This window comes from Lolium rigidum, chromosome 7, assembly GCF_022539505.1.
Source record: "Lolium rigidum isolate FL_2022 chromosome 7, APGP_CSIRO_Lrig_0.1, whole genome shotgun sequence".
Classification (NCBI taxonomy): Eukaryota; Viridiplantae; Streptophyta; class Magnoliopsida; order Poales; family Poaceae; genus Lolium; species Lolium rigidum.
Window position 1 is genome coordinate 49,192,861 of NC_061514.1, and position 26,863 is coordinate 49,219,723.

The window sequence follows — 26,863 nt, forward strand, 5'->3', positions numbered from 1 at the left end:
ATTCATTTTTTCCCAATGAACCCTGGATCTAAGAGGAGTCAAATTGTATGCATAAGCTTTCTTGAATGTGTCTATGCTATAACAGCCTATGCACAAGCTTGTCCACTTGGAGTCTATCTCGCTTCGCAACAAGCAATTACATGATGACAAGGAATCCCTGTAAGTTGCCATCTCCTCGCAATCACATTGCCTCGTCGACCATGTCAACATTGTAGGTTTTCTCATATTCATTTGATGTGACATGGTAGACACCATTTCCAGCATGTGATGCTCCTAGATTCTTTGCCCATTCTGTCATTTTATCTATTTTTTTCTTTATCTTGGGGCAAATAGTACCAGCCCATGTATCCGCCTCTTTTGCTTTGCCACATTTCTATGCATGATTTTGCTGAAAATGGTTTCCAACATTGATAGCACAGGAAACTCTCTAGCCTCAAGAATGTAGCTGTTAAATACTTCAGAATGATTATTCAGAAGCATGTCACATTTTGGGAAATCATTGAAGAAAGCTTTAATCCATGTATTTGGCTGCAGTTCCTCCACCCATGCCCAAGCTTCTTCATTGTCCACTTTCAATTTTTCCATATTTCTTTCCCAAGTTGGAATATTTGTAGACCTTGCAACTGCCCATAGATCATTCTTCAGAGTTTGCCCTTTGTGTTTCTTGTGAAAATTTCGGTAAATGTGTCTCACACAGTGCCTATGTTCGAATCGGGAAAACTTTCTTCACCGCATTGATGAGGCCTCGTAATTCGGAGAATATGTTAATCGGAGAATATTCTTCGTAATATGGCAGGTCGATCGAAAAAGTAAATTATGCACAAATAGAGAATATTCTTTTCCCTTTTCTGGCTAGACAGAACAGATCAAACTCAATGACTTGTCTACATGTGTTCAGCAAGTGTGCCTTCTGTTCAGCTTGTGTGCTGATGCCATTGTGCTGCATCCTATAAATGGCATCCATGTACTGAAGCAGAAATGCAAGCATAGATGGACAATGCCAGTAGTTGGAGGAGGAGCACTGGCTCTACTGGTGCCTTTGGTTCCACAGATGCCTCTCTGTCCAGAAGTGCATCCATGGCTAGGGCAGACAAGCAGTTGCTAGTGTATCGTAGGAGAACCTTGGAAGAGAGGGAAGCTGCTGCTGCAAGGCGCAGGGAGGAGGAAGAAGCTGCTGCTAGGCTGAGGGAGGAGCAACAAGCAGCTATTGCACTGAAGCAGCTAGGTGAGAGCTTTAGGACTACACAGGTGATCCAACTTCCAACAGACAATGCAAAACCAACAGACAAGCCAAGAAGGTACCATGTGTCACCAAATCTTGAAGAAAAGGTGAAGGCTGGTGTTATGTTGTCTGGGTCGAAGAAGGGAATGAAGAAGATGAGAGATGCTCCGAAGATTGGTAGAGGCAAGGACAAGGGCCTAGTTTATCATAGGAAAGGTTAAAGCACTAGGCATTTAGTTTGTTGTCGTTTCAATCATCTAGTTTGTCTGAATAAGAATGTAAGGCATGAATAAGTAGGACCAGTGTTGAGTAGATAGTGACATACCTTCTGTCTGTCACTCATAATAGTGAAAGGACCAGTGTTTGTATTCCCTAAATCATCCCTTAGTGTTGTCAGGAACCATTCCCATGAGCTAGTGCATTCAACTTCTACTAGTCCCATTGCAATAGGATAGATGCAGTCATTTGGATCAATGCCTACTGCTGTCAACAAATTTCCTTTGTACCTTGTTTTAATGTGACATCCATCTATGCATATCGAGGCCTACAACCTTCCAAGAAACCCCTCTTGCATGCATCATATGACCAATACAATGTGGCTAGATGCTCTTTGGGAACATCATCTGCAGCCTTCTTTAATTTGATTGGTGCTCGGGAAGAATCTTGATCCAGGATTTGCTCTCCTCAACTCCTCGCCCATAGTCACATAACAGAGCAAACCGCTCCTTTTCATCCCCATGGATTATGTTAAGTGCTGCCTTTCCGGCCCTTCCCAACTTAAATCTGTTTGGGCACATATTGAATTTCCTTTGTACTTTTGCTGCAAATGCTTTCAAACCAAGCTTTTGGTTATCTCTGAATTCATCAATGAAGATCTGAGTAAGGAAAGGAGCTGTCAATGACTTCAACTCCCAGTACCTCTCACAAGTGTGCTCACTGCAATGCTGTCTCACTACAATGGCTCCCTCCCTCCTCTCTTCTGAAACCTTGATCATCCAAGGACATCCTTCCTCACAATGAGCATCAAGCCTAGTTGCTTCATTCCTTGACTTCCTAAGCTTTACTCTCTCATTCACACCATAAGCTGTCAAAGCCTTCCTAAATTCAGCCATGCTAGAAAATAACATTCCAACTTTGAAGACAGGGGTTGCCATGTCTACTTCGAGATTGAATTCTTTGAACCCGTATTCCAAAAGCTTCTGCTGCTCATTGCTCGGTTTCGGACTATCATGGTCAAGCCCAAGCATCATCTTCAAACTCAACAATGTCCGTGCACTCATTGTGGTCATTAACATCTTTGTCAATGTTGTCTGCAAACAGATCATCATCACCATCTTCAGCATCATAATCACTGTCATAGAAGTCACTGTCAGTGTCAGAATCATCCTCATCCTCACTTTGTGGTTCTCCTGATGACAGACATGCAGATGACAGTGGTTCTTCATCAACATTCTCTTTCCCTTGCTCTGTTTCTTCTCCACCTGCAGTGTATTTCCTTGGAATTGGCACCACAACATCTGTCCTCAGCCCCTGCAAGAAGTTGTTGTGATCAACCATAACTGACAGTGTCTTCACCTCTCTAACAGCTGCCATCATTGCAAGAATGTCACCATCATTATCAATGAGACACAATCCATCTCTCATGTCAGTCCCAGGAACACACCAGTAGAACTTTGTTCTCTCTGTCATTTCATTCCCTCCTTGCTTAAGAAAATCCACAAGCCAGAGAAGTGAGAAAGTATCAGTGTTGCAATTGTCAAAGAAATCCACAGTCCCACCAATGTACTCCAAATGCTCCTTCGGACTACGTGAAAAACCCATTGTGCTCAAACTCAACAGTAAATCTGTCTGGATCATCTGCAGGAAGTGTCAAAATTCAGTTAAAAATGCAAGTGTTAAAATTCAGTTAACTTGTGCAGCTTCCATTTGGTCATAAACATCAGCAAACATGATGGATTACTGCTACATTGTTACAAACGGAATAGCAGACAATGGAGTAGATGCATTGGTCCGAGCTGATTCGACTTATTCATCATAAAAAATGGCAGCTTTTCCACCTCTACATTTGCAGTTAAAATTCAGTTAACAGTTAAATAGTAAACTTGTGCAGCTTCGATTTCGACCTAAGCTGCATAAACTAGATGGATTACTGCTACATTGTTGCAAACACAATAACACCAGTGGAATAGAAGCATTGGTCCGAGCTGATTTGACTTGTTCATCACACAAAATCGCAGCTTTTCCGATCAACAGAACACCGGCGCCTCACATGAACACCTACCATCTTGACCAAAAGCTTCCCCAAACCCATCCCTAAGCAAGTACAACGACGTCTCCCACCGATTTTGCGCGGCCTAATCGTCCACACAGGGCTAGATCGGCCCCACGAAAATCCATGGCCGTGGAGGAGAAACAAGGAGAAGAAGAGGAGAAACAGAAAACGAGGACGGCCACGAGACGTACCATACTGCGGAGGTTCCTCTCGCCACTCTCGCCGGCGTGGATCGTCTGCCATGTCCGCCGCCGCCGTCGACGAACTCGGCTGCGTCCTCGCCACCCACGACGAACAGAAAGAAGGAAGGCTACGTCCGTGCGCGTGATTTCTGCGTGCTCGTTATACAGAGAGGTGGGAGGACCTCTTCGTAATTATCCAGTTTGTCAAACGTTGCGATGCAAAACTTCCTCTCCCGCCTCTAAACTGCCACGTGTCGCCACCACATTCAATTGTATGAACGGTGCACATTTTGGACAAGTTGTTGTATGAGTGGAACACGTTTTGAAAGTTGTTGTATGAAAATGCACATAAGATGCAAGTTCTTGTACCTCTGGTGCAATTACCTCTTTCGAAAAATCCCACACTGCTGCATGACCGGAGTCGAAACACCCACAAGAGGAGTCCCCTTCGCGGTTCCCATCCCTCCACCCGGCGCGGCCAGGCCCAGATCCGTCCTTCCACTTCCACCGTTCCACGCCCACGCTCCCCCAGGCCAAAACACCACGCCACTGCGGCATCGTCCTAGCCTCTCTAGTTTACTCCACCCCACCACACCCCGTTCCCCAACGCGCTGCGCACAAGTTGCCACCCGCACACCCAACGTCTCTCTGACTCTCTCCCTCTCCACCTCCGCGCCGCGCTCGCCTCTCTCCAATGTCGCGGGAGCTCCCCGCGCCAACCCCTGCCCGCACAACATGAGCTCCAGGAACCGCTCCGCCGCCACCGCCACCGCGGCACCGCCCCCCGCGCCGACGCTCCGGACGCCGCGGCGCCTCCGCCGGCGCGCGCTCAAGGCCCCGGGGTCGGGCGGCGGGCGGCGGAGCGGGCCCGCCACGCCGCTGCTGCGCTGGGACACGGGCACCGGCAATGGGGCGCCGGGCGAGAAGCGCGGGGACAAGGCGTCCGCGGCCGGACCCGGACCCGGCGCGCGGGAGAAGGCGCCGCGGGATGTGTCGGTGAGGAGGCTCGCCGCCGGGGTGTGGCGCCTGCGGCCCCCGGAGGCGGTCGTCGGTGGCTCGGCAGGCGCCGCCGGCGGCGCCGGGGAGGGCAGGGTTCACGTGGGGCTCGAGGTGCGTGCCTGCCCGTGCAGTTGTTTTTTCATTGGATTCGTTTCTACTCCAACTGAGAGCGGTGTCGCGGTGATGCGCTCATTCATTGGAAGCTCCTGCTTCCTGCGATTTGTCGAGTTGCTTTGCCTGCCGACAGTTTGTTTCCTGCGCCCTACTCCAGCTAACCATGGCGTGTTTAGCGAATCGCCGTAGTCAAATCCAGCTAAGATGTTTCCACTGTTTCATAGATTTTTGTTCGGATTTGATGTTTTCATCTTGAACCAATGGGAACCAGACATGGAACTCTGGCTACTTGCGCACTGGCATAATGTTTTGCTGCCAACAAAACTCTAGAGATTGTTGGTCCAAGCCTACTCACTCCACACAGCTCTAGAAGCTACAGATCTCTAGCAGGCGTTTTGGGCATTTTCTGCTATTTGCATTTTCTTCTTCCTGTTTTAGCTGCTTGCAGTGCCTTGACTCGATTGCCGCAGTCAAATCTACGAATCCATTTCCCATTCTCCCCACTGAAGTACGCGCAGTACCCCTACCAGCTGCAGCGTCGACGCATTTAGTGGCCGTATTAACGCTGATGCGTCGCGCTGAAGGCTGAAGCACACCTCCATTTAATGGAGACACCCACTGGGAAGAGAGGAAATGGCCGTGATGGCTGTCCCACGAATTTACTGATCCGAAAGGCGCTTGCATTTCTCTGCGGTCGGATCTCGTCATGTGATCCCGAACCGGGGCCCAGTCATAGGATCCCCCTCTCCAGGCCCGTGCGACCGCAAATGCGTCGTCCGTATGTTTTTGCCCTTTTGCCGGTGAGGAGCCATTTATTTCCCTTTCAGCCAGCGGATGGCTTGTGGGAAGGGCACGGATTGGAGCTTGGATCTGGCGGATGGATTGGTGGGCGTGATTGGATAGCTGCGGTCCAAATCTTGTTTGTTTAGTTTAGGGCCGGAATGATTGTGCTACTGAACTCGTGTGCCGTGCAGCAAGGGTTCAGCTAGGTTGGCCCATGTAAAGCCGCTTCTCACATCGAATTGGAGACTATTCTTGCTCCATCAGATGATTTTGATTGGATCTTTGGTTAAATGCAATGAATGTTCACTACACTGTAGATGTAGCAATGTAGGTTGGAATTTGAACTCACTGTACATGCTCTCATTTGAAGGGGGTCTGCATCAGCATGTCATGATAGTTTGCTCCCCTCTATAGATTCTCTCTGTCTTTTGAGGATGTCTTTCGAGCATTTCACCTTTTTGGTCGTACATGGATCGTGGGAGCCTTTTGTGTCTCTTTCGAACAGCCACACAGTGAGAAACAGTAACTTGAATACACGCAGATCATCTCTGTTTTGGGGGTTGATTGAGGGTTTGGAACATTTTAGGGTGGATTTGATTAATATTTGAACTGGGAATGAACATGTATCGACAGGTTTAGTGTACAAACTGATGGATTTTCTTCTGCTTGCGACTTACTTTGTTTTATTTGACATATGACAGCATATCCCGAGGCATCTACAAGTCCAGCTTCTTAAACAGAATACTGTGGGTCGTCACCAGAATCTTAAGAATGAGATTTCAAGCCCCATTTCTGTCTTACAGCCAAAGAGTGAAGAGCTCCACAAGGTGAGTATAAGCCAACCGTAATCTTGACTGCTCTTCATGTAAGTTCATTCGTAGGATCTGACGGGTTCAATTCTTCAGGTACAGTTACATGGTGCTTCACCTATGCTACCTGTCACCACTATGGAGAAAGCAACAAAATGGGAGCCTGAGAGCATGAAAGGGATGGAATCACATGATGCCTATCTGATAGCCAGCCAACTAAATCTTCTGAACGAGCAGCAGGATGCATCTTATGTCGCTAACCTCCAGTTGGAACTCCGGCAAGCACGTGATCGGGTGGATGAGCTGGAAAGTGAGCGCCGCTCGACTAAGAAGAAACTTGACCACTTGTTCAAGAAACTTGCAGAGGAGAAAGCAGCTTGGAAGAGTAGAGAGCATGAGAAGGTGCGTGCTGTTCTTGAAGACATGAAGGCAAACCTTGATCATGAGAAGAAGAACAGGAGGCGGCTGGAGTTGATCAACATGAAGCTCGTCAGTGAGTTGAAAGAGACCAAGATGTCGGCAAACCAGCTGCTGCAAGAGTATGACGAGGAGAGGAAGACACGTGAGCTCACCGAGGAGGTGTGCAACGAGCTAGCAAGGGAGGTGGAGGAAGACAAAGCCGAGATCGAGGCCTTGAAACATGACTCCATGAAGCTGCGAGAGGAGGTGGATGAGGAGCGGAAGATGCTACAGATGGCTGAGGTGTGGCGTGAAGAACGGGTGCAGATGAAGCTTGTCGATGCAAAACTCACTTTGGATGCCAAATACACAGAATTGAGCAAACTGCAACAGGATGTTGAGGCTTTTATTGCAGCATGCAGTTGTTCTCGAGGAGGCGTCACGGTGGTGGAAGAAGCAGAGAAAATAATACAGACGATCAAGTCAGTCAGGGCACAGGAGACTGAATTCAGGTATGAGCCACCAGCAGCATCAGAAGACATATTTTCCATTTTTGAAGAGCTGCGCCCAAGTGACGAGCCTGTAATTAAGGAGATCGAGCAGTGCTACAACAACAGCTCCACCGTATGTGAATCAGAAATCCAAGAGGCTAGCGCAATGACAGATATGTTCCTGGAAAAGCCGGCCAAGGTGTACGCTAATAAAAAACCTCACAATGAGAGTGATGATGGAGATGCCAGCAGCTGGGAAACGATCAGCCACGAGGAAATGCAGGGTTCAAGTGGTTCACCCGACGGAAGCGAGTCATCAGTCAACAAGATCTTTGACGGTAGCATTTCTTGGACCAGCAGAACCGATTTCGAGTATGGTGAGATCGAGAAGCTGAAGGATGATCTGGCTGATGCATACCTGACAACCATGAGCCAGCCCAAGAAGAAAGAGTCAGCCATCTCAAAGCTCTGGAAGTCGTCTCGTCCAAAGAACAGTGATGTCTGCAAGAAAGATGCCATGGAGGCACTGAACGGCAGATCATCAAATGTACGGCTATCGGTCGGGACTCACTCCACCATCGAAAGCGGTATTCAAGAGATAGGCCTCAGTCCGCCAAGCGCCGAGCAATGGAGCTCGCCGGACTCGATGAACATCCAATTCAACCGGGGGTTCAGGGGCTGCATGGAGTACCCGCGGACGTCCCAGAAGCACAGCCTGAAGGAGAAGCTCATGGAGGCGCGGATGGTGAGCCAGAAGCTGCAGCTCCGCCAAGTGCTCAAGCAGAAGATCTAGAACTGCCAGAACCACAGGAGGTGAAACATTGCAAGCCTAGAATTTAAATTCAAGAAATAATCTCAGGAGTACTTCGATGCTTCAATTTTCTTGTCTTAGAATCACTTGTATTTTTCTTGTCTTAGAGTTACTTGTAAGCTGTAATTGTTGTCCAAAGAACAAATAGATCAAGTCGGCCTTTGTGGGCCGGCTGGAGCCCCGCTGCTTCTGTATCTTACCTTCGTTCTGGGGATATGGTTTCATCTTAATAGGCTACGGTGTAGATACAGCATGATGTAATATAGACATAAACAAGCAGCAATGTTCAGACAAATTTGCACGTCTGGGAAAAGATTTATTTAAATTTGGATGTATCTACACACTAAATCGTGACTAGATACATTCAAATTTAGATAAACTTTTGACATCTATTTATGGACAGAGATAGTACATGTTTTGACTTGTGAAAAGGCGCAAACCGCTGTAACCAAGAAGAACCTATCTTTGCCAGGCCTCATTCACCCTGAACTGGTACCGACAAGTTCGAAAATGACAATTTAACAAAGTGTTTTCCATGTCTGTCCCGTTTGTGACGGTTTCCGCTAACCGCTAATTACGCTCGGGCAAATTTTGGCGATAGTGTCCAGTGACGTTGACCTAGATTGTAATTCCATGTTGCAGAGTCTAAACTATTGAATGTTTCAAGTTTTCTAATGTGTTGAGAACTGAGTTCTAGCTCAGTGGCAAGGCAAGGCGAGTGCGCAACCAGCCCACCTGGGCTTGAATCCCCATCACGCGGTAATTTCGCGGGTGTGACTTATCATCCTAGCGTCCATCCGCGGGGAGAGTCTCATTTCTACCTAACAACGTATAGTCTAGGGAGAGATTATTCCCTTGGTCAACGTTTTAAGTTTTCCATGTGTTTGTTGAAACCAATTTTACTCCATATTCTGGTAGAACGCAAATACGAAGAAACACCGGTGACGGGTGTTACCAACCAACAGTTGAACCTCATGAACAACGTGAAATTAAGTGCCTGTTTGTTTGGGCTGCAGCTGAACGAAAAGCAGCTGGAGCTGGTAAGATCTGAGAAGCAGCTGGAGCTGGATGGCTGGTCAAATGTAAAATTGCTGTTTGGCAAACTGCATCCAGCTGGAGCTGGATGGCTGGTCAAATGTAAAATTGTTGTTTGGCAAACTGCATCCAGGACTGTTTGTAAACTGGTCAAATGTAAAATAGAAAATAATAACAAAAATATTATTTTCCTTATTATTTAATAATAAAAAAATATTATTTTCCTTATTATTTAATAATAATAAATATTATTTTCCTTATTATTTTCTATTTAAAAAGATTTTACTATAAAATATAAATTAACTAAGCATCTGAATTTTTTTCTCAAGATGCAATTTTTTTTCTCGATTTATAAGTGAGAAGCCACGGGAAGCTGCAGGAAGTACCCCGGGACGTGCTTATGGGTTTCAAGTGTAAATGTGAGAAGCGCTTGTAGAAGCCCATGCCTAGAAGTTAGGTGTTTGGCTGGGCTTGTGCTTTTAAAGACCCAAAAGCAGTAAAAGCTCAAGCTCCAGCCCAAACAAACAGGGCCTAAGGCATAAGTATTAAAGAAAAAAATTGTGAAAGAACAAGAAAAAAAGGTCAATGCGAATGATCTCGACACTTGTACGTGAAATTAAGGCATAAGTATTAAAGAAAAAAATCGTGAAAGAACAAGAAAAAAAGGTCAATGCGAATGATCTCGACACTTGTGGATATCCCATACACTCATGCACTAGCATCGACAAGTATTTTGTTGCTAAAGATGTATGCTCTAAATCTCTACCAAGATATTTAGATATACTAAAATAGTTTTTAATGCATAAGAATACACTATGTCATATCTATGATTACATATTAGTCCACCATGGATTGCCTTTATGTTACTTGGATATAAGGGAAATTCAGTAGAACCAAATGTTTTTTAAGCAATGCATTAAACAAAGTTATAGAAAAAATGAAGTTTTTGCTGCGAAATATTTATTTTGAGCAAAATTGAAAGTTTCAATTGAGTACATAATATCTTAAAATTTGTAAATGATGTTTTGCGGCTAAATGATCTAAGAGTATTAGATAAAGATACTAGTTAACACATTATGTCGATAAAGTCATCCATAAAAAGTAAAAATGTTTGGTATAAATGAATTTATGTGTTTGTATTTTATCCAGATCGAGCACACACAATTCAGTGATCACCATGAAATTGTGTAGAACAGAAAATGGTTCATAAATAGTCTTGTATATGTGAATTAGTTTAGATAAAAAAATTGATTTTTTTTTCTTTAAACTTCTTTCAAAAAATAGCTAGTCAAGAAAATGTACTTAATGTGACAAGCTACTACCTCTATGCTACCAAAATGCTAACTGAACCATGTGAAGAGATACTAAGGGAATACATTCTATGGATTACATTCCGCCGTTTAGCTCTGGAATAGCCATGACGTGCAAATGCTAGAGGAACTTGAGAACATTTTGTAATAATATTATTCTACAATAAAATGTTCTCTCTTCCGTAAAAAAACAATCAACTCAATGCATGCCTTTACAGAATTAACACATATTTAGAACCCCGATTGAAAACAAAGCGACAAATCTTAAATCGGATAGAAAAAAAGCGAAGAAGAAACGAGATAATCTGAACCGGTCTTGCCCTTTTTTATTTAGAAAATGAGTTTTCCCCCAATTTCATTAACGAAACGAGCAATGCTACATGGTGCTTATAAACACATTCAAACACACACAGTTTTTTTCCCATTTCTTCCTGATGTTCACGGAAAGGAAACCATAACAGGAAGAAGAAAACAACCTACACGACATCTATCTTCGGAAAATCCTGAACAACTGATGTTGCACTCATTTCATGATTTAGTAATGCAAAGTGGTGAACAGTATGTGAGGCAAAGACTACGGCCATGTTTGGCATCAAACTATTTACGAAGTGTTCACGGTATACCTCAGTTTCTAGAAATAAGAAAGTATTAAAATACTTTAAGGTGTTTGGATCCGATAAATGTTATGGGTTTAAAACTCTAAAACTGTGGTTTTTAAAGTATCGAATAAAGAGGTCTGACCCTCTTTTATTTTCTAAAACTAAGTCAAGAGAAAAAATATAGTTCGCTTTGGCAGTCACTAAAATGCTATGGTATTGCTATATTTCAGTTTAGAATTTTGTTGTTGTCAAACTATGCCTAAATTAGGTAATGTAAGTTGTTAGGATAAAAACACTATATATTCCAATTTTAGAGCACACAGCAGCACTACAGAAAAATGATGCAAAATTTGATCAAAGATAATAAGCATATAACTACAGTAATTGTTTCCCCGTTTCAAGTGTTACCAAGAGAGTCGGCCGACTGATCGACACGATCGACGCATTCGGCCATAGCTACGCGAGTCCGACGACCGTTCACGCGCCACCCGCTGCCGTCCCGTTTCAAAACGTGGCCGACCGCACCTGGCAACCGCTCCCCTCGCGAGCACGCGCCGACCATACGACCGCCACATGGGTCCTACGGAAACAAGGGCCCATGTACATGTCATTCTCTGATGGAACACCGAGCCAAATTTGTATGTAAACACGCACGAATTTTCCACGAAAACATTTCCCTCCCAAATAAACTTGCACGTCCGGAAACGATTTTTGTTAGCATTTTCATAGTGTTTCACTTCTCCCTACATATGCTCCTCCAACTCTCAATGTGGCTGGTTTGTTTCCATGTCTTGGCTTGTGAAAAGGCGCAAACCGCGGTAACCAAGAACCTATCTTTGCCTTTCTCCTCTGAAGAACATGCTACGTTCATCTCTTCCAAGAAGGGATTAGCCGATTAGGCATTCAGGCCTCATTCGTCCTGAACTGGTACCTCCAAGTTCAGTAACGGAAATTAACAAAGTGTTTTCCAGTCACGCGTCCGTCCCGTGTGTGACGGTTTCCGCTAACTACGCTCGGCCGATTATTGGCGATGGTTTTCGGCGACGTTGACCTGATCGTAATTCCATGTTTCTTTCACCATTTAAAAAAATATATTTATTAGTTATTAATTTTTTTGAAAAATAGTTCTGAAGATTTTCATCACTATCATGCAAAATCTCAACCCATTTTTTTTTACTTTGTGCTAGATAAAAATAACAAAATTTGACATGTTTTTAGAGATTTGAAAATGACTACTCAGATCTGGACATTTATCTTTTTGTGTAGCTTAAAATACAAAGTATTTGAAATTGATATTTTACACGTTTGTGGGATACATTATTGGCTATATGCAGATTTTTGTTTCATAATTTTTTGAAACTTAAAAATATAATATCTTATTTATTTGAAAAACGAGATCACGAGTACCCATGTGCATCAAATCTCTGGCCATGTTTCAGATCCTAAACTAGAAAGTTTCAAGTTTTCCTATGTGTTTGTTGAAACCAATTTTACTCCCTATTCTGGTAGAACACGAATACGAAGAAACACGGGTAACCGGTGTTACCAACCAACAGTGTAACCTCATGAACAACGTGAAATTGAGGCATTTAAATTTATTTCCCATGAAAGAACAAAAAAAAGGTTAATGTGAATGATCTCGACACTTGTGGAGATCTCATACACTCATGCACTAGCATCGACAAGTATTTTAATGCTAAAGATGTACTGTATACTTTAAATCTGTACCAAGATATTTACATGCATAAGAATGTATACACTATAACATATTTATGATTACATATAAGTCCACCAAGAATTGCTTTTTTTGTTATTATTTTTCTTAAATATATGTTTTCTAAGTAATGCATGGAACAAATTTATAGAAAAAATGAAACATTATTTTGCTGTGAAATATAATTTTATGAGCAAAATTGAACGTTTCAATTAAATACATAACATTGTATCTTAAAATTTGTAAGCGATGTTGTGTGGCTAATTGGTCTAAGAATATTAGAAAGTATACTAGTTAACACATTATGTCGATAAAGCCATTCATAAATAAGTAAATAAGTTTGGTATAAATGGAGTTATGTGTTTTTATTTTATCCATATCGGACACACACAATTGATTTGAACAACATGAAGTTGTATATAGCACAAACTGGTTAATAAATAGTGGTTAATCAAACTTCTTTCATACCATAGTTGGTGGGTCAGCTGGGACCGAACATAAGAAAGTATTAGACGACTAACACACACTAAAAAGTCAGTAATTGCATATGCAGTATTTCCAACAGCCTAATCCAATACCACTTTGACCTTACTCATGTAAAGAAGTTCACATTGTTTCTTTAATGTTTGTGTCATTTAGAAAGCTAGGACTTCCTGTCACTCAGCACGGCCCATGGCCGTGACCCAACACTGCCTTCTTCGGCTCCTCGCAGCGCCTCCTCCAAATATGGGTGAGCACAGCCGAGATACTAAATATGTGGTGAAATCTCAGCTTAATTTGTATGAGATCAGTTACACAATCTACCAAACACACCTTAAGAGAATACATTCTGTTGTTAGCGTAGGAATGGCCGTGACCTGTTTGTTGGATGCAATTGAGAAGATTTTGTAATACCCCTCCGTGCTAAAAAAAGAGATGCTCAACCTTTTCTAGTCATAGATGTATATATAATTAAAATATATCTATATATTTTTGTACCTATATAAAATTGAGCAGGTTTTTTAGTGATGGAGGGAGTAATATTAGTCTACAATCAAATGTTCTCCCTTCCAAAAAATAATCAAGTGAATACAGCGTCTACCGTTCACGCGCCACCCGCCGCCGTCCCGTTTCAAAACGTGACGGACCGCACCTGGCAACCGCTCCCCTCGCGAAGACGCGCCGCCCATCAGACCGCCACACGGGACCCACGAGAACACGAACCCACACGTCATTCTCCGTCGGAACACCAAGCCAAATTTGCATGTAAACACGCACGAATTTTCCCGAAAACATTTCGCTCCCAGCAAAGGCGCCTCCAGCCTCCCGCCCAACCCTAGCCCCGCTTCAAATACCGCCGCCCCAATTCCCCGTCCCGTCACCAGCCACCAAATCCACCACTCACCGGCCCACATGGCGGCCACGCGCAAGCCCCGATCCCCGGCCGCCGCCGCCGCCGCCGACCACCTCCGCTTCCTCCGCCCCGGCGCCCTCGCCCGCCTCCGCGACGCCAGGCTCCGCCGCGCCTCCCGCCCGGCCCCGGCGCCGCCCTCGCCGTCCCCCTCTCCCCCGCCCGCGGCCGCGGCGGGGCCCTTCCTGCCCTACTACGTGCCCGCGTCGAGGCTCCTCTCCCCGCGGTGCCCGCAGCGGAAGAAGCTCACCGCGGCCAAGGCCGTCACGCTCTTCCCCCCGCCGAGCACGGACCTGCCCTTCGAGGCGGTTATGGAGTTCCTCAACATCCCGGACATGGTCGTCGCCGCCCACTAGAGGAGGGCCCCCTCTCGCCGTGTTGTATTAGTTCGTTCGTCTATATACATGTAGATTCAGGGATCTGCTCCTGCCTTGTTCAGTTTATAGTTTGATGTCTTACAGTTATTGTTTGCCTTGTTTGTGTGTACCGATTTGATGTGAAAAAACAAATAGTAGTATAAAGAAGCATAGTTCTGTAAAAGGTTTGTGTAACTGCAAAGAAAGTGAAGACGATTATCAGTTTATTGTGCTTTCCTACTACGATCTACTCTTTGATTTGTGAATTCAGAATACAATAGGCACATACTATATGCAGTACTGTGGCTTATGGTTGATTTCAACAGTTCATGCAGACAGTATCGGTTAAGAAACACTCTACATCTTTATTTCCTTATTATGTTGCTGCATCTTCTGGTATTGCCCAATAATTGCTGGTTTCTGCCATTGTTGCCCTTTTTATCTCTGTTTTCTGTAATATGTAGATACAGCTTACCTTGCCATATTTGCTCTGCTCCAACCATATTCAACTGCAATCATCATTCAGAATTATTATGTCTGATCTCTAAACAAAGGTGCTTAACATCACTTGTTAAACATGTTGGATTATGTCTTGTGTGGTTGTCCTATACCCCTATGACCCAAATCCTTAATATTGTTCCATTATTGTGTTGGTTTAAAGATAAAGAATATAGTTCCACAAAGGTTTGTGTAGTTGCAAAATATGGGGAAGAGAACTGTCAATTTGTTGTTCTTGCCTGCTACGATCTACTGAGTGATTTGTGAAACCAGGATATTTTGTTCTGGGCTTTCTAATAGGCACATATATGCTGTACTAAGGGAATTCAATTGCTTGTTAGATGTGATTTCTTTGAACAATGGACAAATCAGCATGAAGCTAACCTCTTAGAAATGGCAAGTTCCTTGTCCTACAGTTCAACTTCATTGGGTTTAGATTACATCTATCTTGGCGTGAGCGGTTCAGTAGCAGGCTATTGTTGCTTATGTATGGTTTATTTCAACAGTTCATGCTGACAGAATTGGTTAAGAAACACTCTTACATCTTTATTTCCTTATTTTGTTGCTGGACATTGGCATCTTGTGGTATTTGCCGATTATTGCCCTTATAGCCTTCCTTTTCTGTAATATGCATACATTTAATCTTTGCTCAGCTTCAAGCATCTTCAACTGCAATCATCATTCGCAGTTATCATGCTTGATCTCTGAACAAAGTGACCAGTTGGATTATGTTGGATTATGTGGCGTCTGACTGTCCTATATCCCCATGACTCGTATCCTTGATGGTGTTTCATTATTGTGGTCTGACATGTTTTATATCAGACAAGCTCCTTTAGTTTCTTCACTTAGTTTATTGATTGCACAATTTTTATGTGGATAGAGGCCAACTAAATTTCACTGCTAGTAATGGCAAATAAGGAGTGATGCTGTTTGCCTGTTTATTTTCTTTTGCATCCTACTCAGTTTATAACCAACTAAACTAGTGACCAGTTGGTTTTGGAATATTACCAGGTTGAACTACTATTTGTTTTATTGTTCCATTACCGCTTCTTTTGGCTGACATTGATATCCAGCAAGTTCTTTACTTGCTGACTCACGTATTCATTTACCTGTCATTACTAGTCCATTTGAATTATTTGATGCCTGCAGCTTGTTGTAAGCAGCCAATTTATAGTCCGGTACACCTGTCTTGGATTGTTGGCAGTTGGCACAATTGCCAAGAGAAATCTGTTTGAGGTGCAAATGTTGCAGACTTGCAGTCAAATACTCCTACAAGCATATGTCTGGTATGACCTGTTTTCACGCCTATCCTGTTTCTGTTACTAATTTCTTTCCGTGCTGGACTGCTAATAGCCTATACAACCTCTTATGAGTATGGTACCGATCATGTAGTAATCCCTGCAGTATGAAGATATGAGCATCTCAGAATTATCAGTCTGCATATAGCTTCTGAAAAATGTTAGAACAGGGCATGGCATCAAATGGACCTGAGTATGTTTAATATTTGAGCACTCTCACAATGTCTTGTTCTGATGTTGTCAATACTTGTGGATAGCGTATGTGATTATGCCCTTGAACTAATATTGATGCTATGTGCTCAAAATAAAAATATTGATGTGATGGTATGAAGCCTATTGTTCATGCTGAATTCACGGTTCCTAAATTGAATACTGTACTTCTCTATTCATGCATTTCCTTTGCTCTTTTTATTTATTTTTTATTTATTGTATCATTTCCTTTGCTCTGATGTGTATTTCATGCTTAGCCATTTTGTGCTTGCTCCATTGTCGAACATGACCATTTCGTGCGTTTCTTCTGCCTGATGTCTACATAGAATTCATTGTAATTTTGTTGTCCGCATATCTGCTACTGAACAATATGAAGGCCTAAAGCATGTTTGGTGGTAACACATGTGTAGTTTGCATTTTAGTTCCAAAATTACACTTGGTCACCTAGAGAATGTCCCACCTTCATTTGTTTGGTGATCACATCTCATCAAATTCTCTAACGTCTTAGTGTTCTTATTACCCTGGAATCCTGGAAACGTAAGCATGTGTTCTGAAAGAAGTTTCATGGCAAAATCAAATGAGCTCTTTAGCTTGCATTTTCCCCACTTGTCGTTGCAACAGTTCCAGTCTACAGTTCCGCAACATCAGTGGCATATTGGCCACAAAGAAAAATAAGCACCATTGGCCTGAAAAATATACCGTTAGAACTGATGAGCATGTCTCTGTAATGTTTTTTGACTCTCGAGTTGTTGATGCCCTGATGATGTCTTACTTAAGTCGACATTGCATGCAGCGGCAAGATCTCGCTTACCTTTTCCCCTGAGGAATATTACCAGCTAAGCAAGATGTGCGGGTGCAATGCATTTGGTCAATCGGAGGTGGCAGAAGAATCATGCGTGTAATTCTAGAGGCGAGAAGAAAACTCAGGCACGTTTGTTTTCTTCACAGGTTGAATCTAAGCAGGATGTATCCAATATTATCGCAATACACAAAACCCACTGGATGTCATTGTTAACACTTCAATATCTTTTGTTTTGCTCGTATCGTAGGGTTTGGTTCTCCATCGTGTGTTCATGTGCTCGGACACACAACAGGAATTAATGCAGTCGCACAGTGGAGGCCACGTGGCCGTTCTCAGTTTTTCAGAGGAGTGCCGTACCGTGACCTAGATCGGTGGGGGCGAGCTATAAATAGTTTTGGACATGATCAAAACGGTGAAATTAAATGGCGAGATGTACACGAATGTTCCAGAGGCCACAGGCAGCTGCCCAAGCTACACGGCTCATCCTACTACGTGCCCTCCGGGACAAACAAGAGCCGTCCATATCCATACCCCGTAGCGCAAGCTCCGGGCCCACATGCCTGCTGCGCAGCCGATCCGAGAAACCCATCCATCTTCGTTTTCTCGTTTTCCCGAAAGAAAAGAAAAGAGCCGTCCACACATTTCCGGCAGGGGAAAAACGAGGGAAAGAAATCATGATGAGGCAATAATAACAATAAAAGAATTGCCGAAAATTTCTTGGCCCCACAGAAATCGGCGCACACTGGGGGGAAGGCACTATCCCTTTCGATCGAGCTCGCGCGTGTTGTATTTGTCTACGGACAGCGCATTTCGATGCGAGGATTTATTAGAGACTAAAATAGGGAGGGGGAGGAGAAAAGAGTCAGCTCCGTGCAGCGGGCGGGGAGAGGAGGGAGGGATCAGGGGAGAGGGTCGGGCGGGGGTTTGCCTTGGGTTGGGTGGGCAATGGAGATGGCTCTCCGGGCGCAGACCCCGTTCTGCTCCCGGAGCCGCCCGGTGCTCGTCCTGCGCCCCGCCGCCGGCCTCCCGCAGGTGCGTCTTCTCTGCGTCTCCTGAAGCTATCTGGTTCCTGACTGCTGTTTTTCGTTGTTGTCCCCATTTTGGTCTGGAGAAGTTCGATTGCCTTTTTTTCATGGCCGTCTGCGAGCCAACTCTGTTTCAGTTTGTCAAATGTGTTTTCTGTTCATCTAGAGCGCACTTTATGATAGTTTTGCTATCCTATGAAGCAATCTTTGCATTTGGCCCATTTGTTAGTTGCAATAATGTGGGAACCTGACGCAGTTTGGGGTGCTACGCGTGAATAATTAATTCAGTTAGTACAAAAATGTGCTTTGACATTCAGGCAAGTGATATTTACTTACAGTTCTATGTTCTTTCCCAGTCCATCCTGAAGTGCAGCAGATTTTCAAGAGCCAGGCTTTTTCGATGCATGGTAGCCAGTTCAGGTTCGGGACTTGATTTTGTTAAAAGCCAGCGTCTGAGTTATTTGGCCATACTGCTTTGGCTCATGTTCTCGTAACATTGCGCTATTCAGATTACCCTAAGAGGAACCCGACGAGATCATCAGCTCCCAAGTCCAAAGGCACGGCCTCTAGAGGATATGCTCCAAGTCCTGCTGCTGAATCCAGCACGGAGAAGATTGAGCAGACCAGCGCAGATGAAGGTGATCTTGGCACAACCAATGGGACGCTCAGCAGTGAAGCAACAGAACAGGAAAGTACCCCACAAGAAGAATCTGATGTGGACTTCTCAGAAAATGTTTCTACTAGCGCGGAGTTGGAGGGAGTGGATGAGGCTGAGGCTGAGGTTGAGCCTGACCAGAAGCAGCCTTCAGCATTGGATTCCACCTCCATGGATGCCCAGTCAATTGACAGAGAACTTGAGGAGTACCGTGGCAAAATAAGTGCGCTGGTGGGTTCATCGCTTGCTACCACTCAAAGACAGGACCAATCCGAACAAGACAAACCGGTAATTAGTTCGAGTGAGCAAGACATATCAGTCGTTGATGTTCTTGAACAAAGCCAGTCATATGTCCATGTCACCGGGGAAGATCCAACGAAACAAACCACCATAGTTAGCGAACAGGAGCATATCACTGAAGCACAAGTAGATGAGATATCCAGAAAGAATCTTGAGGCAGTAGAACTTTCTCTATCAGAAGATGACGTCGGGGCAAGTAAAGATGCCAATGAAGAGCCTTTGGTTGCCGGTGATGAACTGATGATAACAGAGGATGCAGAAGAGCATAAACCAGACATGCAAGAACAGGTACAGGAGGATGTTGATCCTCAAGCGCTAAACCGAAGGCTTGAAGAGCTTGCATATGAAACGTATTCGATCGGGAACAAGTGTTTTGTTTTTCCTCAAGTGGTGAAAGCTGATTCAGTTATTGATATTTACTTAAATCGTCGCATGTCTGCCTTAGCAAGCCAGCCTGATATTCTTATCAAAGGGGCATTCAATGGTTGGAGATGGAACCCCTTCACTGAGAAACTACATAAAAGCGAACTAACAGGGGATTGGTGGTGTTGTAAGCTCTACATACCCAAGCAGGCATACAGATTAGACTTTGTGTTCTTTAATGGTGACACTGTCTATGAAAACAACAATTATAATGATTTCGTCCTGCAAATAAAAAGTGACATTGATGAACACTCATTTGAGGACTTCCTGCTTGAAGAAAAGCAAAGGGAACTTGAAAGGCTTGCCGCAGAAGAAGCTGAAAGGGAAAGACAAGCTAAGGAAGAGCGCCGAAAGGAGGAAGAAAGGGCCAAAGTGGAGGCTGACAGGGAACAAGCAAAGGCTGAGGTTGAGATGATGAGGAATAGATTGGAGCATGTGTTGGGTTCAGCCAGCAGATACGCCGATAATCTATGGTATATAGAGCCTAACACATACAAAGGAGGGGATAGGGTCAGATTATACTATAATCGAAGCTCGAGACCACTAAAGCATACAAATGAGATATGGTTGCATGGGGGTTACAACAACTGGATTGATGGCCCCTCTATTGCTGAAAGACTAGTCAAATTTGAAGAAACGGATGGTGATTGGTGGTATGCAACTGGTATGTTAATTCACACATTTCATCTCTTAGGAGTTAGGATTCATATTGTCATAACGCTGCCATTTTATTATGGTATCGACATAAAAGAAGCAATTCTGACGAGTAAAACAAACCAAAAGGTTTCTGAATTTGATGCATCTTTCATGAGTGGATTTCGTCGTTGCTGGGTCGCTGGCGTTTTGATGATGGGCATTCTGATAGATGGCAACTGGCTTTGCTCCGTAGCCATGTGGGATTAGCAGAGCGTGCGGCTGCAGTGGAACCCGGCCTCCAGTAGCCTGTGCTCTTGCACGCCCACGCAAGCTCCCTCTTCCCTGCCCCCACTCATTCCAACCCCGATGCCGTCTCACCTCTCTTGGACCCCACATCGGTTTAGCTTAGTCCACGTTGTAGTGTGTGGCTCTGGTTCGTCGTTGCCGGATCACCGGTGTTCTGGTGAACGTTCTGATGATGGGCGTTCAGGTAGATGGCAACTGGCATTTGCCGTGTAGCGATTCACGGGTGGAGTACATATTTGCTTAAATTTGAATACACATCATTTTTTTCTCTCCCGTTTCAACTCATGGGCAAATATGCGTGTCTAAAGAAAAGGATGGTGATTGGTGCTATGCAACTGGTATGTTAATTCACACATTCCATCTCTTAGGAGTTAGGATTCACATTGTCATAGTGCTGCCATTTTATTATGTATCGACATAAAATAAGCATGGTAATTCAGGCATTGTGTATGCCTCTAAATTACATACTGACGTTTCTTTCGTAAAATATGTGTTCACTCCTGAATGAGTTTGAAGGTCTGATACCATGTATTTGTTTACTTTCTCCTTTTGCTTTTCATACATATAGCTTACACTTGACTTTACTCCCTGTATAGTTACTTTACCTGAAAGTGCATTGGTGTTGGACTGGGTTTTTGCTGATGGACCTCCTGGGAATGCAAGGAAGTATGATAACAATGGAAAACAAGATTTCCATGCTGCCGTTGCAAAGAGCATATCTGATGATTTATTTTGGGTTGAAGAAGAAAATAGGATATTTGAAAGGCTTCAGCAAGACAGGAAAGAAAGGGAGGATGCTGGTCGGAGAAGGGTTAGTTCAAGAGAATCAATGCATATAATCTAGGAGGCTATATGTATTATACTATCTATACTTGATTACACATTAAACCAAAAATATTATTTCTCTTCTCTTTTGACATTTACCTTTTGTTTGGTTGCAATAGGCTGAGATAACTGCAAGGATGAAAGCTCAGACAAAGGAGAAGACTATGAGAGAGTTTCTTCTCTCACAGAAACACATTGTCTATACTGAGCCACTTGAAGTACGTGCAGGAACCACCGTGGATGTTCTGTACAATCCTTCTAACACAGTGCTGAATGGAAGTCCAGAAGTTTGGTTCAGATGTTCATTTAACCGTTGGACTCATCCAAGTGGTCCTTTGCCACCACAGAAGATGGTGAATGCAGAAAATGGTTCACACTTACAAGCCACAGGTGTGGATCCTTGTCAGTGACCTTTTCTTGAAGCATTTTTCATGTTATTACAATATCAAGTACCACTAGATCCACCCCCCTAGATATTTTCATCCAAAGCTACTTGCCGGATTTGTATTATCCGATGATGATTTCTACATTAATGTATATGCTCCTATAAATCTTTCTATACTTCTTTTCAGAAGAGCTCAAAATAGTGAAATACTAATTTCTCCGTATACTAGAAAAAAATCTCAATCCTACTTCCTTTTCAGAAGAGCTCAAAAAGAGATGCAAATGCTGATAACAGAAAAACAGAGCCTTTTCAAACTTACCAAATTATGTGGAACTCAATCCTACTTCCTTTCATGACTTATTTTTGGACCATTGTTTTGGCTGTTGCTGGTATTTTTGATTGTAGCTCAGTTGGTGCTTTCAACTAGCCTGTACATAAATTTTGTATTATGAGGGGGTGTTTCTCCTTTTGCATCTCTTTTGATTGATCTGTCTGTTTTCCAGTTAGGGTTCCTTTGGATGCATACATGATGGACTTTGTTTTCTCTGAGTCGGAAGAAGGTGGAACATATGACAACCGAAATGGGATGGACTACCATATTCCTGTCTCTGATTCCATCGGAAAGGAACCACCTATGCATATTGTGCACATTGCAGTAGAAATGGCTCCTATTGCAAAGGTAAATGTTTCTTACAATCTTCTTTTGGTACACAAAATGATGACATGCTGAACAATGACCAATGTTGTAACAGGTTGGGGGTCTTGGCGATGTTGTTACTAGTCTTTCACGAGCTATTCAAGATTTAGGCCACAAGGTTGAGGTCATTATTCCAAAGTATGACTGTTTAAACCTAAGCAATGTAAGTTGTACACTGCACTTTATCCTGGTGTCTTTATATTTCTTGCTTTTTTTTTTGGTCTTATTGTGGCCTGTTAGTGAATTATACTAGTATAATAGCACACAATTATTCTGTGGCGCTATGTGTGTATGTCATTCGCATAATTGCAGTATAGATTCTGGAGTCCCAAAGCTTCCCAGAAACTGAATTGTGCAGATACTGAAGCAACTGTTAGTAACTCAATGGGTGGTTATAAATCTCAACATGTTCTAGAATTTGCGCTTTCTTTGCGTAGAAGCACCTCTCTCAGAAACAAGTTGTATTTTTGTCTATTTTATAATTGCATGTAGCAGTATTTAATTGTACTACTACCTCTGTCCATAAAAGGATGTCGCAATTTTGTCTAAATTTAGATGCATCTAGACACTCTTTAGTGTATGGATACATCTGAATTTAGACAATTCTCTGACATCCTTTTATGGACGGAGGGAGTACTATATTTGTCTTTGTTCATAGTGTTTTATGTGCTTGCTTGATCAGTGGGATGGCGTTTATCAGTATAGTTGTTTTTTCCTATTGAGTTGCCTTTCTTTTCGTGCAGGTGAAGGATTTACATTGCCGTCAAAGTTTTACTTGGAGTGGAACAGAGATAAAAGTATGGTTTGGAAAGGTTGAAGGCATCTCTGTTTATTTCTTGGAACCACAGAATGGGTATGCTTATACTCCACATTCGACCAATATAAACTATTTATCAGTTTTTATTGCATGCACTGTCTCTTTTCTTTTTATACACTTGGTTTTGTAGATTTCATATTCCACTTTGTTGATGAACCCTTTATTTATCACGAGTATCCTGTCTGTCATTACATTTTAAGACCTGATGGATAGTGGATAGATCGTAGAAATCTTACAGAAAAATACTTATTGTAAATGCTAGCAGCACAGAAATTTTGGAACTGTTATCCTTCAAGAAATAGCATTTTTTACTAGAGCCAGAACTAACTAGATGAAGAACTTCCTATGAAGAACCTCCATTTTATTTAAATTTTTTGATTGGTTCCCCGCATTTTTTGTTTCGTTTTATTGCTTCTTTACTGTTTATTTCAATGAGTTGAGCGTGGCTTGAGTTGGCATCCAACTTCTAGATAGGATGTTATTATATTTTTCATCTTCTGTTCGAACTAAATTGTTGCAAGTTGTTGTGCTAGTACACAGGTAGATGAGATGTATAGAGGCTTCAGGCAAAGCAGACATCTTTATTTTTGTTACTGAATGAATGGAATTTCATTGATGTGGAAAAACAAGAGGACTGTTTTGACATTTTTTTCTTGCTGCAGGATGTTTTGGGTTGGATGTGTCTATGGAAAGAACGATGAAAGCAGATTTGGCTTCTTCTGTCACTCTGCTCTGGAGTTTCTTCTCCAGAGTGGTTCTTCTCCAGTAAGTACAAGCTATGTCCCATGTCATTATCTTTTATCTACTTGTGTAGGTCTTTTCCTGAGGTGTTTTGCTCTTTTCTCATGCTGGTTATGCATTAAAGGGAATGTATTATGTGATCTCATCTTATATTAGTGTTGGAGTAATCTTTCTGTATTTTTCTCATCGCCAATTTATTCCAAGAACCAGCGTCTTTTTGTTAGAACTGTGCAAGTATATCATCAATCGACAATTTCATTTTGTTACTTTGTTGCTAGTATTTCCACATCTCAATTTCTCATACAGCTCATGTTGTCATCCTAATAGGATATCATACATTGTCATGATTGGTCAAGTGCTCCAGTTGCTTGGCTGTACAAGCAACAGTATGTTCATAACGGGTTGCCAAATGGCCGGGTTGTATTTACTATCCACAATCTTGAATTTGGCGCAAATCAAATCGGCAAAGCAATGGCACACTGTGATAAGGCTACAACTGTGAGTATCTGTGTTTTGCTTTATGCCTGTCATAAAGCTGATCCTTCAACCTACTGCTAAATTTTATTTCTTATCTGTTTTATACTGTTTTGGCCACCTTATGCAGGTTTCAGACACATATTCAAAGGAAGTGTCCGGGCATGGTTCTATTGCTCCTCACTATTTTAAATTCCATGGCATCCGTAATGGAATTGATTCTGATATTTGGGATCCATATAATGATAACTTCATCCCGGTACAGTAACGATCATCGGTTATATTCATCATATTCCATAACCATGCATTTTATCAATTTGGATTCTGTAAAATGTGGGAGTCTTAGTACTGTCGTTGATGTTGTCAGCTCAACCTTTTGTGTCATTCTATTTCAGATTTATTATACTTCTGAGAATGTTGTTGAAGGTAAGAGTTCTGCAAAAAGGGCATTGCAGGATAGGCTTGGATTACATCAAACTGACGCCCCTCTGGTCGGAATCATTAGTCGGCTTACAGCCCAGAAGGGAATTCACCTTATCAAACATGCAATTTATCGAACTCTTGAGCGCAATGGACAGGTCTTATATTTGGCTTATAGATAACACATATGTTCAAGTGCAAGCTTGCTATGCGTTTTTTTTTTTTGGCATTTAACTTTGCCCAACTTTTCAAAACTAAAGCACATTGTCTTTCTTCAACAGGTGGTTTTACTAGGCTCAGCTCCAGATCCTCGCATACAAAGTGACTTTATCAACTTAGCTAAAAAACTTCATGGTGAATTTGATGGCCGCGTGAAGCTTTGTTTAACTTATGACGAGCCATTGTCACATTTGGTTAGTCTCAAATTTTCTTTCAGTAGCCCCATACATTAGAACTGGCTTATCTGTGCTAAATAAAATTGATGCTCCTGGTGTAGATATATGCTGGCGCCGACTTCATTCTTGTCCCTTCCATTTTTGAACCTTGCGGTTTAACACAGCTTACTGCTATGCGATATGGATCCATCCCAATTGTTCGGAAAACTGGAGGTATTTTTATATCTTGACATCTCGATGGCATTGCATTTTATTGAATTGGTAGTTAGCAGTAAAAGACATGCTGTACATTATGTGCAGGCCTGTATGACACTGTTTTTGACGTCGACGATGATAAGGACCGGGCCCATGAGCAAGGCCTTGAGCCAAACGGATTCAGTTTCGAAGGAGCTGACAGCAATGGTGTAGATTACGCTCTGGATAGGCAAGTATAACCCATCACTCTGCTTTAGGGAAAATGTATAGCCCATCAGAATTGCACGCACTGTAATGGCACACATGGTGTTATTTATTCCCTCTCCATTTCAGGGCGATCACCACGTGGTACGACGCTCGCGATTGGTTCAACTCCCTCTGCAAGAGGGTAATGGAGCAAGACTGGTCCTGGAACCGGCCTGCTCTGGACTACATGGAACTGTACCATTCCGCCCGCAAGAACTGAGACTTTTGCTGACAACAAATGTCAAGTTCTGGGAGTGGGTTTGGCAGGTTCCATTGACATGCCAGTGTCTCGCTGCATATGCCGTTCCCCGGAAGCCATTCTTTTGGTTTATATGGGATTCAGAAGAAATATCGACTTCTACTTCTCCGGCATCTGCAAGACACTCAAGTGCGAGCTCTTTACTATATTCAGCGATCACGATACCCTAATCATGCACCACACGATGTCAAATGCGGCACTTGGGAAGCTCATTCTGGCCAGAGTCTACCAGGTTTCGCGACTGTTGCAAATATGTTCCATCTTACGGTTCTATAGTCCTTCATGTGTACATATTGTGTAAGCTGACGGTTAGCTTTCTTAGGGTCGACGCTCCGTGTAGTAGTTGGTTTTCTGCCTCATCTGAATAATAAAGTGCCTATCAAATGGTGTATCACGTTGATATCTCAAATTCTGACCATTGTGAATATAACTTCTCTCCTTATATTTTCTTTTGGCATCTCAAAGACATACTATCACCATGATGTGGAAGCTATCCTTCAGATCACGTTACTCCAGAGGCAGACGGAGGATTTTGTTGCTTGGCATTTCAAAAAACACAGGTGTGTTCACTGTGAAAAGCGCATGGGTATGCAGGCATGCAGCCAAAGTCACAAGCTCTCAGTCGTGGTCAAAGCACTGCCAAACCAGATGGCCAAAGGAGGGGGGTTACTAGGGTAGGATCAGGTCTTAGATAGGATCTATGAGATCATTTTTTTTTCAAAATCAAAACATGTTGAAAAAATCTGAAAAAAAATCACAACACACATCTA

At 43.0% G+C, this 26,863-nt stretch overlaps 3 protein-coding genes across 3 annotated transcripts; all 3 read left to right on the forward strand.

The window, feature by feature from the left end:
• The first annotated feature begins 4,411 nt into the window (after positions 1–4,411).
• LOC124674021 (myosin-3-like) lies at positions 4,412–8,398 on the forward strand. The gene is made up of 3 exons (XM_047210060.1): positions 4,412–4,786; positions 6,274–6,399; positions 6,478–8,398. The coding sequence occupies exons 1-3, from the start codon at positions 4,412–4,414 to the stop codon at positions 8,062–8,064; spliced, it is 2,088 nt and encodes a 695-aa protein (XP_047066016.1). The 3' UTR covers positions 8,065–8,398.
• A 5,734-nt stretch (positions 8,399–14,132) lies between these two features.
• LOC124677139 lies at positions 14,133–14,486 on the forward strand. Its single transcript, XM_047213141.1, has one exon. It carries the CDS (start codon positions 14,133–14,135, stop codon positions 14,484–14,486), a length of 354 nt encoding a protein of 117 aa, XP_047069097.1.
• A 6,464-nt stretch (positions 14,487–20,950) lies between these two features.
• LOC124676373 (soluble starch synthase 3, chloroplastic/amyloplastic-like) lies at positions 20,951–26,542 on the forward strand. The gene is made up of 14 exons (XM_047212448.1): positions 20,951–20,977; positions 21,236–21,450; positions 21,584–21,854; positions 22,353–22,528; positions 22,602–22,709; positions 23,290–23,399; positions 24,026–24,128; positions 24,432–24,602; positions 24,709–24,837; positions 24,974–25,156; positions 25,280–25,411; positions 25,495–25,606; positions 25,694–25,817; positions 25,922–26,542. The coding sequence occupies exons 3-14, from the start codon at positions 21,602–21,604 to the stop codon at positions 26,052–26,054; spliced, it is 1,734 nt and encodes a 577-aa protein (XP_047068404.1). The 5' UTR covers positions 20,951–20,977; positions 21,236–21,450; positions 21,584–21,601; the 3' UTR covers positions 26,055–26,542.
• Positions 26,543–26,863: the final 321 nt, after the last annotated feature.